Genomic DNA, 14323 nt, shown 5'->3' on the forward strand with positions numbered 1-14323 from the left:
CTCTGAAAAGACCCCACACGGCAACTGGCTGCAGAGCTCCTTCCAGTTGTAGCAAGGCGCCCCGAGACGGACTGTGGAGAAGCAGGTCGGCCAGGAGAGGCTGACGCACCAGGGTCCTCAAGGCCAGAGGAGCCTCAGCTGGGCTTCCCAGACCATAGGGAAGGCCAGTGCTGAGCGGGCCAAGAGTGGCATGGCTGTCGGGGAGAAGCCTTCTGCCCCAGCAAGGCCCAGGTCCCACTTCAGGGAACACTCGTGTCTGCACACCCTACACATAGTCCCAGTTCCCGTCACACTGGGGCTGTGCTCAGCTGGATGCATCTTAAGATTTAAACTCAGATCAAAGACACACACACACACACACACACACACATACACGGTGCAGGGCTCCATCCCATGGTGGCAGGTTGGGGCCGGCAGCAGGCCACACAGCCCCTTCAGGGGGTACCCCCGAGACCCTCTACCACAAGGTGAGGCCAGCGCGTCCCTCACTATGGCTTGGCACTGAATGAGGAAGACACTCCAAGACTGAAACCAGAGGAAATCTCGCCAAGTGTGCCTATGGCACCGGAGACACCGCACTGCTGGCCCGAAGGCAAGCCGGCATGTCGCTGGTTAGTCCCCCAGCGCAGCTCCCTCCCACGGAGCCACTGGGGCAGCCCTACCTTGAGGAGGGAGGAGAAAACGGGGCCATGGAGACAATGCTCTCTTCGTGGCTAGAGGCTGGAGGCAGCGTGGACAGACATTTCTATAAGAAAGCCAGTCAGGAGGAATTCACTTCAGTGCATGAATGTTGCCAACAAAATGCACAGACCCCTCGGGCTAACACTTAAAACACAGATAAGACAGTTAAGAACTGAGTCACTCAACTAACACCTCCTGACATTAATTTCACTGCACGTGATGGATTTGGTATTAAAATCAGACAGACACATGAAATGGCCACGCACACATTTGGTTTCTGAATCCCTGTTCGGGGCCAAACTGGCCCTGGCTGTCCAGGCGGCCTCTGCGTGGGCCACACCTGAGGCGGGAGGCACGGTCCTCGGGCAGGGACACAGCCACGACCGGCCCCGCGGGCCCAGGGACACGGGAAGAGGGACAGTCGGCTCCCTGGAAAGGGGCGGGGGCTGGCAATCCCTGAAGTGCCCTCCTTTAAACATACGGGCTTAGAAACGCCTTCTGGGTGTGGAGCACAGAGCACAGCCGGAAGGTCCAACTCCCTCCTAGCAATTACACGCAGCGGGTGGGGAGGAGCCTGCACGCCACACCCGTGTCTACTCAGCAGCCCCGTGGAAGGTGTCCGTTTGGCATCCGTGTAGCAGCATCTCGGGCCAACAAGAGCGGACGGGGAGGCGGGTACCGGGCTCTAAGCTGGGCCGGGAGGCGGCCTGGCCGCCCGAGATGCCAGGCTGTGGGAACGCCGGGATGAAGTCACCTTGCCTCTTGCCAATGATAAACCATGGGTTTAAAATTCATTAACATTCATTTTGGTGATAAAAATTCCTTACGAGTGGGAGCAAAATCACATTCCAAGCACATGTTAAACCTTTCTGAGGGAAAGGGACACAGTTAAACATTAACTTAGAACAACACTGAGCTGAGAGGCGGCTGCAGGTCCCCGTGCAAGCTCCACCCTGCAACGTCCCAGACTTGGCAGGTCTGCGGCAACACGGTTTTCTTCATTTGTCCTTCGAGTTCGACAGCGACACCCACTGGGGCGCAGAGGAAGGGTGGGCCACGGAAGGCCAATGAGGGGCAAGTCCATCCTATTGGGGTCACATCATGGGGTCAAAGCAGAGTTCAGGCAGGACAACTTAAAACTCTGCAAAAGACACTCTAAAAACATGATCTCTTGAAAAAAATAAATCCCAACAATTTTCAACTTCATGCAAATCAAAGGAGGAGGAGAGTGAATAACAAAAGGTACAGCTGAAAAAATAAACATGATTCTATTTGGGTGGAAGTTCATTTCCAAAATCTCAAACGTCAAACCCCAGCCCTCGTTTCCACTCCTGCCCTCACCGACCTCCTCTGCTGCTTCCAGGAAGGGGACAAAGTCTTTGGTCTCAGGATGTTGCAGGACGCAGCATGGCACACAAGCTCACACTAACGGGATTCACTGTCAGACAGGCGAGGCACGTGGCCTGGCCCGGATTTGGGGGGAGGGGGCCTGGGGGCGCCCTAGATGGCGCCTTCGTTGTGTAGGCTGTGATTGGCCTTGGTGTGCGTCACACAGTTCTGTTCATTGAGCAGGTTGGCCGTCTCGTCTGGCAACCCGTCGTGCAGCTCCGTAAGAGTCAATTCAATTTTAGTGTTTTCACTGTCTGAAGACTGAGGAGTTTTGTCCATCCGGGATGCCATCAAGGCATTTTGGTATTGCTGTCTTGAGATCTGGGGCCAGAAGATGGTACAGAAAACAAACCAAGATAATGCTTAGTTTTAGGTTCTCTTGTCTGGACATCGTATTACACATCAAGTCCCCCAAAAGGCCCTTAGTTGTTTCTCTAGAAAGTCATCCTTGAGTACAAACTGAGCCAATTTTTAATGAGAAAATTTATTTAGAAAGTCACAGAGGTGGTAGAAGTGAGGAGGTGAGCTGTAGAAGGAATGGGCTCATTACAGAGGCAAAAGAGGGTCCTTGGAGCTTAGGAGAGAGGACGGGGACGGCGAGGTTCCTGGGGAAGGGGAGGAGGGAAGGCGCAGGCGTGCTCCCAGGAGCCAAGCGGAGACACTTTTTAAAGTTCAAGTTGACTCTGGTAAGCAAGTCAGTTTTTACTGATTTAAGCCATTTCCAAATTTTATTTCAAAGTTTCCCAGAGATTAGAAAATGGAGCTAGGCTTCCATCAGCTAAAGCTGGCTTGTTCTCCGAGAGGCGTCTTTAGTTCAGACTAAGGAAAGGAGCCTGTCCCAGGGCAGAAGGTCAGTGGAGGGCTCTTCCCACTCCTTCCTGGCCAGTCTTCCGAGTCTCCGACCTCTGCCCTTTCAGGACCAAGCAAGTCTCTGGAGTCCGAGCCCATGGAGACCTGTGAAAGGTTGTTCTGTTTCTTAGAGCTGCAGCTCTCCTCCCCTCACACGGCCACATCTGATTTGGCAGCTCATTGGACAGAGCGCGCCAAGGACATACATGTTTCCCCACCTGAGTCCTGGACACAGTGGCTGGAGGCAGGGCACCACAGGGTGACAGGGACTCAGTGGAGGGGCTGGGGGGTCAAACGGCTGGCTGTGGATTTGACCTCGAACTTCCAGGTCCAGCCCAGCGGCGCGCTCTGCTCTTACCTTAACAAACTGGAGATCAGAAAGGGCGCGCACTGAGTAGTCGGGGATGTAGACTTGAAGGAATGAAGAGTTGAGCTGATTATTGCTGCTCCCCAGCGAAGGTGTGATTGCATCAATCCGGTCACTTCGACTGAGAGAGTCTGAGTGATTCAAGCCACACGGGCGAGGAGGGGACTTGTTTTCACCTGGAAATGGAGAAAAAACAACACACGCCCAACCACTGTTTAAGTGAGGTAGATATGAACAATAAAGGCAGCCTTGTGTTTTCCAGACAATAAAGAAGTAGTCATTAGTAGACAAGCTTAATCCACTTCTGCCTGACGCCTCAGCCACACAGCTCACCCCCCAGGCCTCCCACAGGAGCTCGCTGCTTCCCTCAGCGACGGGTTTCACGGGGATCAGCTGCGCAGCCTGTCCGAGTGCGGGACACAGTCCTCCCCAGGCTCTGCCAGACAGGCCCCACGGTGCACACCGTCAGAAGCACGGCGCCGGCTGCGAAACGCACAACCCAGGGGAGGCACGGCCCAAGCCAGAAGCACAAGCAAAGAGCTCTTGAGGATGTGCATGAATCAGTGTGTGTTCTAAAGGGATCATACCCTACCTCCCAGCCAAACCCATTGCCTTTGTCTCTGACTCCAATAAAACCCCCAGCAGGCAGCCCGAGGTGTCTCCACACCAGGAGACACCAAACCCCTAAGAGGTTTAAGTTACCTTAGGGCCTGTGTGACTCGTCACTGAGACAGACAGTACAGTAAGTCTGAGTGATGTTGCTCTTAAATGCAGGTTTCCCACTGCTTTTAACATACATTTCATTTAAAATAAGACCTGCCCCCTTGCCAGGCTTCTTTCATGTTTGCTTTTCCAACCTATTCCACAAATAGGAACCGGTGCCCACACATGACAGGTCCTGCAGTGCACCATGTCCTAGGGCTGGAGGGGACCAGTTCTCCCACCTGAAGGTTAGCTCCTCTTTGCAATGTGTCCTGACAGATGCTCCCACAGAGCTGGCCCTCAGCTGGTCCCACCCTTCAGCTATGGGAAGATCTACCACCGCGCCCATCAAAATCTGCCTCCCCAACTTCAGATGACAGCCCCCCCCCCTTCACTCTATGGAGCTTTTGTGCCCCTGCTACTTGAAATAGCCCTTAAAAGCTCAAAGACAGTATGTTCTCCTTAAATCTCTTCCCCACGTTAAGTACTTCAGCTCACGTTTTACCACCTGTCATCCCATCCTGACCACCATCTGAGATTTCATTCATGAATGTCCTTCCTATAATGACACCCAGAACAAAACATGGTAGCTACTCGAGGAACGTCAAATGAAGAGTTCACTTTCTGCTAAAATTTTCATGTCACCACTTTCCCCACAATTTCCATGTCATGAACCAATTGTCCATTTTTAGGTAAAAATTAAACTCATAGTAGCAGTTTTTCTTGTTGCTTCCACTTATCTTCTAAGAGAAAAAGGCAAATTAAAAATTTATCAGATGTTTTCTGTTTAGCAGAACGGAGCTTTGATCAGATGTCCCAGCATTGCAAAGCCTCCGATTCCTTACCTGTGAAAGGCAGACGATAACAGTGCCACCTCACGTGGCCTGATGAAGATGCAAATGAGATCATGGATGGAGTGCTCAGCATAGCATCTGACTCCGATTAAGCACCCGACAGATGAGCCTGGGTAACACTGTTGTGTTCTTTCCTGTTAGCTCCTCCCTCTCCACCACGCCTGCCCTCACCACCAAGCCTTTCCTTCTGGCGGTAACTTCACCAGCTGACAGACCCCCAGGTCTTTGAAACAAGAGATCCCACTGTATCCCTGAGTTTCAGTCCAAAATCACATCACCATTTCTACAGATACCTTCAAAATGGTGTTTCCTTCTGTGTGTGACAATTCAAAGGGCACTTTGCTTACTGACCAGACCCTGTGTGTTGGCAGGCAGATATCAGAGGCCTGGTGCAGAACCTCCGAGTCTCCTGTTATTTTGTCCTGAGGAGGATCACAGAGCCTTTTCTCTGGTCTTCCAGCATCTAGACTCGTAGGCAGCTTCCCCTCCACCCGTGCCTGGCCTCACAGCCACAGTCTGGAGAAGCAGGGCCAGCCTCCCCTCAACATGCAAGGACATGTATGTATGTTCACTGGAAGGAGAATACAGACTCTATATGGCCTCCCTCCAGTTCAGGTCATGTTTTGTTGCCGAATTTATGTGCCAAGATTTTAGGCAATTATGAAAACAACTTTCAACTTTAATTCCTCTTTATGTCTTCTCAGAATTGTTTTCTGCTTTTGTCTTGCCTTTTAAAATTCATCCTACCTAGGCATCCTCTCTCTTTGCTAGTAAGCTAGAAAGATACAATAAAGAGGCGTTCCCAGCCTCTTCCCTGGGAACCCCAGGCACCCGTAGAAGAGGCTGGAAATCACCGGTTTAATCCACCCATTTCTTAGGAGTCATATTATGGTCCTGCCAGCATCCCTGAGTCCTGGGCCTGCAAATGCAGTTTTCTGCTACTGGCTCAGATGGAGTGGGCACAGCTGAGAAATCTCTTAAGTTTTATGGGAAATGTAAAAAAGTAAAAGACATTTCCATGAGCTTCATCCAAAAGTCACTCCACTTCAGCTTCTGTGACATTTTAAATAGGTGGCAGATGCCAGCAAATAAAATGGGGAGGAAAAAAAAATCATGCATACATATGCATAGATACATACTAATGTGTATACATGTATGTGCACATCCACATGTATGTATAGTCTGCCAAGTGGTTTCATTCAAATAGCCTTATGAGCACGGCCAGTGTGGCTTGGTGGTTGAGCATCGACTCATGAACCAGGAGGTCACAGTTCGACTCCCAGTCAGGGCACATTCCAGGGTTGTGGGCTCGATCCTCAGTAGGAGGCATGCAGGAGGCAGCCGATCAATTATTCTCTCATTGATGTTTCTCTCTCTCCCTCTCTCTGAAATCAATATACATATTTAAAAAGCCTTATGAATTATATCTTACCCCCAAACACCCCAAACTTTTCAAAGCAAAGATCTGAGGGAACATTAGTTTCTAAGACAAGCATTGCCTCCTTTATCAAATATCAGCATTTTAGAGTTTTGCTGAAATTGGCTTATGAAACACAAATTTCATCAGTCAGATTTTAAAAATCTAAGCTGTATGGAACAAAATAAATACAGAAAAGTCGGACTATCGAATAGGGAAGCCCAGCAATTTTAATTAAAGAAAGATTAAGGCTTTGCCTTCGTTTTTAGCAGCTGGACATGTGAGCCAGGCACAGCCGACCCTCCTGCAGGGCAATCGCCAGCAGCTGGTTAGGAATGTGCACGGCACTAACTTCAAAACAAAGGGGGGGACAGGAGCAGGGCCGCCTGCCCAACGGAGGACAGGCTGCAGGAACCCGCTCGCGTGGACGCTGGGAGGACGGAGACAGGAATGCTGGGATTTACCAGGAACAGTCAGTCCCTCAGGCGCTGGGCTGTGTGTTCTGTGGAAGCGTCCTCGGGTTTTGTGGTCCTTGGGGCTTCTGCCTCCACACACATGACTTTGCTGAGGTCAGAGAAAGAACCAAAGCGGCTGCCGTGGCTGCTCTGCAAACCCCAGGTGGGCAGTGTGGGCGGACAGATCCCTCTTCCTTCCCGTGTTTCCTACCATTCATGTTCCCAATCCCCTGCCAGCATCCAAGCCCTTTCTGCACCTGTTGTGGGCGTCTATGTTCCTGGGGAGCTCATATGAAGGCACAGAAACATGAAGAGCTAGAGCTTACAGAAAAACCGAAGGTGGCTTTGGGGGGTGGGGGGCGCGGGGGCAGGGAGGCAATCAGAAGAATTATGAAAAGGAAACATGCAGAATTACCTGGAGAACCTGCTGCTAACAACTCTGTCCTGCTGACAACAAAGGTACGAGACAGGGACAAAGGAACTGAAAAATGGAGAAAAACAGGGTGAGACCATATCGAAAGGCAAGAAAGGAGACCTCTGTAATCAGGGGACAGGAGTGGGTACCAGTCCTACCAACATGAGCCAGTGGTTCCAGAACTGAAAAGGCCTGTGTGACGTCACAGACACAGAAACAGGACACACCGCTTTCCAGGAAGAGGGGCAGGGGCAGGGGGAGGCCGAAATCCTGGTCGCCATGCTTCTTTCTCACCTAGAAATCTCTAAGCCATATGAACACCCAATGGGGTATAGCTCAGAACGCGCTCTTCTAACGACTTAAGTCACAGCTAGCCACAGCCAGGAGCCTCAAGAGCAGGACCCGAGCCACCGTGCCAGCACCCCACGCTCACTCCCAGGACAGCCTACAACTCCCTATTCAATTCACTTACACCCTTCGTTAGTCTGACTGTAATTCTGACTTGACGCTTTGAATTGCTCTGGAATACTCTGAAATGTCCAAGTATTAGAGGCCAGTAAATAAAGAGCAACGTGCACAGACTTCCTGGGGAGGGCAGGACAGGCGTGCTCGTCACCGCCTACCCACAGGGAGCTGCAGCCACCTGACCGGAGTCCCGTCAGCACTGCGTGCTGGGCAGGAGTCTTATTTCCTGGGCAGGTTTGTTTTTTAAACTGAGGTAACTGGACATATAACTGGGCAGATCTTGATAACAGATCACTGTAGGATTTTTCTAGGCAATCAAAATTAATAAAAATATTATCTTGAGATTACTGTACTAATTGCATCTCTTGCACATACAAAATCCCAAATCCGAATGGTAAAGTCGAGTACAACACTGGGCTTTGTAATAAGAGGCTATTAACAAAATCCCCTTCCTTCCTGGCATTTCCAACGAGGCAGGCAGCCCCCAGTTGTCTATATGAAGGCCTGCTCTCAATTCCTCTTCTGAATGGGACTTAGCCTCACATGAACCCACGGTTCAGTATCAATAAAAATGTACAATTTTCTCTCCCAGCTTTCTTTTCAAAACTGCTTTGTGAATCTATTCTGCTCACGTGGGCTGATTTGAGGTTGGTTGCCAAAAAGCCGTCACAATGTCAACACCTGTCACACCAGTTCCCTCTTGTGCTTTAAAGGTTACGGAGCACGTGTGAGCATCACCACATCGATTCTTTCAACAGTCACACGAGGTAATCTTGTATCCTCTCAATAGTGAGGAAGCCAAGGGCCTTTCTCAGAGTCTGGCAGCTGAATATGATGGAACCTGGCTGTACCGCGGGTCTTCTCGGCCGGCGAAGAACCTCCCTGTCCTCACGAGCAGTGAGAACAGGTCACCTTCGCGCACGGCCAACACCGACTGATGCCGTGGGTTTGATGGGGCTACGTTCACACTGGGTGCTCGTCAGCATTGACAATGGGGCACTGGCCCCTGTGACTCAAACGCCTGCCCAGGGAGAGTGAGATGCCGCCTCTGGAGCAGGGGAGGCTTGGGGGTGTGAGAGGATTGACGCTGCCCTGGCTTCTAACCGTAACATCTCAGTGTCTGCGACATCGTGTGGCACAGCTGAGGACCAACATCACAAAAACACACTTGTCTGGAAGTAGCCCTCCCCTTTTGAGACTGTTTTTCAGAAGTAACAGTGGTTTTTAGGATGGGCTATTGCAAAAGTTTTCTAGGACAGCCTGTCATTTGATATTTTAGCCACAAGGTGGCACTACGGCACCTCTGTTTGCTTGCCTGCCCCATTCTACACACACACACACACACACACACACACACACACACAAAAAGCGCGCGCGCGCGTGCACAGGCAATGTCGATAGGGACCATTCAAGTCCCATCCCAGAGGTGAGCCAGGTACCCGTGTCCATGTTCCCACTAGGACAGGCTCCGCTTGCTGGCATCTTGTGCAGAGCACTTAGTTAATGGCCCATGGCACAGCCACCCAGAGCTGGCTGACTCCAGATAAGAGCTGGATATAGGCCATAAATATATGTTAACAACCTCATTCATCCGCAGGAAAATGCAAATTGAAAAACCTCCAGAGCAGTTACCATTGAGATGACGCAGCGATACCGCGGGTGCAGCCACGGGAACGTCCTCAGGACAGGAGTGATGCGAACGCTTCGGAAAACCACTAAAGCTGGAGAGACCCTCATACCTGTGAGCCCACAGTCCCACTCCGATGTACAGACCCGGGAGGGAGGCCCACACGTTCACCAAAAAGCAGCACAGGAGTGTCCATCACACAACCACAGCAGCCCCCAACAGGCGGCCACCCAACGCCCATCAGCAACGAGAAGAATAAACACAGCTGGGCGCTCGCACACAACGGAGCACTTCCAGCAACGAGAAGAAATGGCGTCAGCGCCTCTGACAATACAGGTGAGCGTGACGGGCAGCGCTGGGTTAAAGAAGCCAGACTCAGGAAATTCACCCCAAAAGGGCGTGTGGTGGTGGCGGAGGGTCCTGTGGGGCCAGGGATGTTCGGTCTCTGATCGGGCTGTTTGCACCGGCGTGTTCAGTTTGTGAACGTTCACATAAGTACATGTACTTATGATTTGTGCAGTTTTTTGTATACACAATACACTTCAATACAAAGGTCAGGAAGTAAATAAACGGCTAGCTGCAGGCAGGGAGAGGAAGGCGACCGTAGGAGGACGCTATTTCCCAAAGCACGGCTCTGCCCTCAGAGGCTGAAGGCAACTCACCTGGGGAGGCCGTGAGGGCCATGACGCCGTAATATGAAAAAGCACTGGCTTCAAACTTCATACCTTCTTTCCCAGCTTCTACTTCCACTTTCCCCTGTGAAGAGAGAAGGGGGCGTTTTCAGTCCAGCACATGAATCCACGTGCAAACCTGGGCAAGACTTGGTCCTTCCTTCGAGTCTGACTAAATCCCTTGCCCGCAATCCCAAGGCAGCAACGCCTCTGACCATCTTCCCCCTGAGGAGAGGGTTCCTTCTTCTCAAACGTGAAAACCAGATTTGGCTGGGGATGCAGAGGTGGCAGTAAAAGAGTGATGTTTAACTTCTCTCGTCCACTTAATATTTTCCCAGCATCCTTAGCTTGTGGATTCCTCAGGAGCCCTCCCGGTCATGAGAAGACGATGCTCTTGCTCCGTCGGGAAGGCAAACCCTGAGAAGATGCTCAGGGATGGTGGCCAAGCTGTCCTGTAGGAGCCCAAGTTGGAGCAGAGTCAGGGTCAAGGGTCAGCATGGTTTGTGGCCATGGGACAGAGAGGACTAAACGGGTTCGCAGGGGCGCCCCCTCACTAGCATGGTCCCCTGACCAACTGCTCAGACGTCCTGCAGGCCAGTCCCCTGTCATCCTGACTCCCCAGAGGCACGCACCACCTGGCACACGCTCCTTGCAGCCCCAGAAGCACCTTAAGGAAGTCTCCTCCCTCAGGACAGGACCTCCCCCAAGGTTTTCCCTTTTCTTCCCTTTCTCCAACTGGTCTCCATCTCCTTCCCTCTTACCAGTTCCTGGGACAGACCTCCCTACCCGTCCCTATGGCATTAGGGTCCACCAGAATCCCTTCGCGGGAGATGCTCAATATGCGCTTTCTGGGCGACTGCAATACCCTAGTGACTGAGCTGCACGTGCGGATTTCCAAGCCACGGCTCAGAGCGGCCCTGACTGCCTCTGTGAGAGGGGACCTTCACGGTGGGCAAACAAAAAGGTACCGTTTATTGAAGAGGAACTGTGCTAGCCAGTCACAGTGCGTTGATTAATTCACTTAGTGCTCCCAACTCGGAAGCAGACACAATGACCCGCCTCTTATAAGTCAGGAGTGGGGGCTCAGAAAGATTAAGTAACCGAAGAGCAAGCTCTTCACCAAGATGCAACCTATGCCACCCACCAAGGCAAACTCTTTTATTCAGATCACTCCCTGTTATTCTAGACTAAATTCCCGATTATGGGAGACCTTTCTCAAATCACTTCAGAAAACTACCTGTTGTCTCTCTTTTAGGTTCTCCTTCCCTCAATGGCTATGTTAGTTTTACCAACTCCACTAATTCTCTTGCCATAGAAATGAACGGATTATTAAAATCAACCTGCACGTAGGTGCCGAAAACCTGACCATCCCTGCAGGTCCCAGAGCAGATGCTGTGGAGTCCAGTAGGGAGGGGAGAGCACATGAAAATCAATGATGCAAAGCAGTACAGTTTTTACTGAGGGGAAAAAACCCAGTAAGAATATAAAGAATTCAGCCTGGCCAGTGTAGTTCAGTGGTTGAGTGTCGGCCTATGAACCTCCAGGAAGTCACGGTTCGATTCCTAGTCAAGGCACATGCCCGGCTAATGGGCTTGATCCCCAGTAGGGGGCATACAGGAGGCAGCCAATCAATGATTCTCATCATTGATATTTCTATTTCTCTCCCCCTCTCCCTTCCTCTCTGAAATAAAAACAGTTTTTTAAAAAATAAAGAATTCAGAGAAAGAAATTACTTCCCTGTTATTATATAAAGGCAATTTTATACAGGAAAGAAAAATCTGAGGGGGAGTAGGATTTGATTGAGCCAAGAGAAGGGAACAGCATGAAGGAAGGTCCAAGGTAGGTGACAGCAGACTGCCAGGCTCACTGGGTTTGCACAGGGAAGATGGGCAAGAAGGGTTTGGAAGAGCAGTTTGGAGGGCAGATTAGACACTGAGCTCCTTAGGTGATAAGCTAATGAGGTCAGGTTCTTGAACAGAGGAGTAGGTTTCAGGAAGATAAAGCCCAGACTTAACTAGAGTGGCAACCACAGGACTGGAAAAAGATGAGTGTGGATAAGGAATGGACATAATTTGGTGAAACCAACAGGGAGAAGAAGGGACTCGATAGTCACACAGAAGTTGGTCCTTTGTGAATGGAAACAGACACCTTGGGTGGAGGTGGCAAAGCTGGGAAGGGGTTGCCTCTGTGGTGGGGGCCAAAAGGGGAGGACACATTCCATTTAAGAATAAGGCCTTTTGAAGAGTCCACCAAAAAGACCGAAATGAAGACTGAAGGTCAGGAGAAAGGTCAGGCCCGGAGGTGGAGATCTGAGAGTGGATAATGAAAGTACTAGTAAGTGGAAAGGAAAGGACCAGACTGCGTGCAGCCCGTGACCAAGAGCAGGAGGAGAGATGGAAACCAACATGAGAGCAACGGACAAAACAGACAAAAAGTAGGACTAGACAGCTGTGTTGCCATAGAAACTAGGGGGAACCTCACAAGTAAAGGGAGGGTCAGAGTCACAGAGGCGGGAGATGCTGTGGCCTTCAGGAGTATCACCCTGAGGAAATCAGACCGTGGAGGGGCAGGGAGAGCGGGCGGGAGGGAGAGAGCACAGGCGCAGGTGAGGAGGGAGGGCCGCCAGGGCTCCACTGAAGGCGAGTTAGGGTCAGGGAATCCAGTGCACCAAACTGTCATTTAAACTCCTCCGCAAGTCCTTTTAATCCAGCATTTACACTATTTATAAAACCCCATGGCATCATCAGCTCAACGGTTCAGAAAACTCGCCACATTTGTATAAATATACACATGGCATAGGTATTCCAATGTAGGCACATATACATATGCCTTGTCAAAAATATCTTTATGTTAGAAGACTTACTTGTAAATGGACAGGGATTATAAAGTCCCTTTTCCATAAAATCTATTTTGAGACCCGTCAGCCAGATAATGGCTCTCTTCTATACCAACAGAGCATTACTGAATCACAAATGCATCAAGACTAACTATATAAAAATTGACAACTGAAAGCATCATAGTTTCTACTGTTACCACTGAAATCCACAATGTCAATCCTCAAAATTGTCCTAAATAATCATTTTTAATGTAATCCAAAGTTTCTCTAGGTTTAAGGAATACTAGTACTCACATCTAGCTTTATGAGAAACATGAATAATTATTCCCTCACTGCAGCCCCTCAGAATTTCGAGCTTGTCCATTTCCCATAAAAGAAAAACAATTTGAAGTTGAATAAAACTAAGGTTCGTAGAGGAATCGGGTTTGAATTAGAAAACCCTGCCAACAGATGTTTCCAAGAAAGACTGTATCAAAGTGGCATGTGACCAGTTAACCCATGGATTTTTCTACAGTTCCTCACTTCTGCTTCCAGATGCCACAATATTGTCCAAGCATGGGGCATGAAACAACACTTTCCCAAGTTTCTGGCACAGATATCTGATAAGAGTTCCTTTCAAACAAAGAGAACCTTCTTTATTCATTTAGATAATTGGGGCCTTGCTGGACTCATGTAAATTTTAGGGCCTACCAAGTACTGACTACACTCTTATAATGATACCTCCAACTCATATCTTAGAAGCAAGCAAGAAATATGAGAATGCTTAAGGGGCTAGTATTCTTGTATTGAAATAAAATCAAGATTTTCTACAAAGTAATTCTTCAATAAAGAGGTACAAGAAGTGAATAAAAGCAGCATTTTGTTCACTCTAATGTTCATGTTGGTCTCCATGCCAAGGACGGTGTTCTATTAAGTCATACTGTGATGTTATCAGTGTCTCCTGATAACTCAGGCACCAGAGCCCCAAGGAGGGTTCACACTGGATCAACCTTCCCACCTTATATAGTGGATTATGTTGTAGTGAGAAGGAAAAAGTCACCATTGGTTAGTAACCTGGAATAAAAACTATAATAAATGAATTATTTAGATAGTACTAAGGGAAGAGATAGTAAAATATCTCCAGGAAACTATGAGAACGGGGGGAAAAGATAAAAAGATGACCCAAGGAACTCAAGACACTTAAATTTTAAATGTCCAGCCAAGATTTAGACATGTACAGGTAATTCCCCAAAGTCTTCAAAAAATACTAACAATTGAATTCACCCTTCTTCATTTGACTCAGGGCCTCAGCAATCACTGAGTGCCCTTCAGTATTGGAAATTGAAGTAACTAATGGCATTGCTTATATTGGAACTAGTGGCCCGGTGCACGAACTCGTGCACATTGAAAGGAAATTAATTAGAAGAAATATTTTAATATCACTACTCGCCCTTTCTCTATAATAGAAGTGTCAACCAAATTCACGATCAACAATGATAGAAACACATGCGTGCAATTGGCGCCAGCAAGAGCTTTATATGTATCACGCATGCGTGAGCCAACTTAGCCTTTTATAGATATAGAATAAACTTGCTTAATTAGACCTGCTTTCTGAT

General features: G+C 49.3%; 1 protein-coding gene and 1 long non-coding RNA gene across 2 annotated transcripts in view; one reads left to right on the forward strand and one right to left on the reverse strand.

Annotated features, from left to right (window-relative positions):
* Window positions 1-1440: 1440 nt before the first annotated feature.
* The window catches only part of CNNM2 (cyclin and CBS domain divalent metal cation transport mediator 2), a 97168-nt gene continuing 84285 nt past the window's right edge, over window positions 1441-14323 (reverse strand). Inside the window, exons 5-8 of the mRNA XM_005878230.2 lie at window positions 9884-9977; window positions 7130-7195; window positions 3278-3462; window positions 1441-2391 (exon numbers count right to left, since the gene is read on the reverse strand). Coding sequence (XP_005878292.1) covers window positions 2182-2391; window positions 3278-3462; window positions 7130-7195; window positions 9884-9977 — 555 coding nt within the window. The 3' untranslated portion in view covers window positions 1441-2181. The remainder of the gene's footprint in view (window positions 2392-3277; window positions 3463-7129; window positions 7196-9883; window positions 9978-14323) is intronic.
* The window catches only part of LOC106728170, an 8777-nt gene continuing 1657 nt past the window's right edge, over window positions 7204-14323 (forward strand). The window contains exon 1 of the long non-coding RNA XR_001364432.1: window positions 7204-9557. This is a non-coding gene — a long non-coding RNA (uncharacterized LOC106728170). The remainder of the gene's footprint in view (window positions 9558-14323) is intronic.

Source organism: Myotis brandtii, unplaced genomic scaffold (genome assembly GCF_000412655.1).
Source record: "Myotis brandtii unplaced genomic scaffold, ASM41265v1 scaffold550, whole genome shotgun sequence".
In the NCBI taxonomy this organism is placed as follows: domain Eukaryota; kingdom Metazoa; phylum Chordata; class Mammalia; order Chiroptera; family Vespertilionidae; genus Myotis; species Myotis brandtii.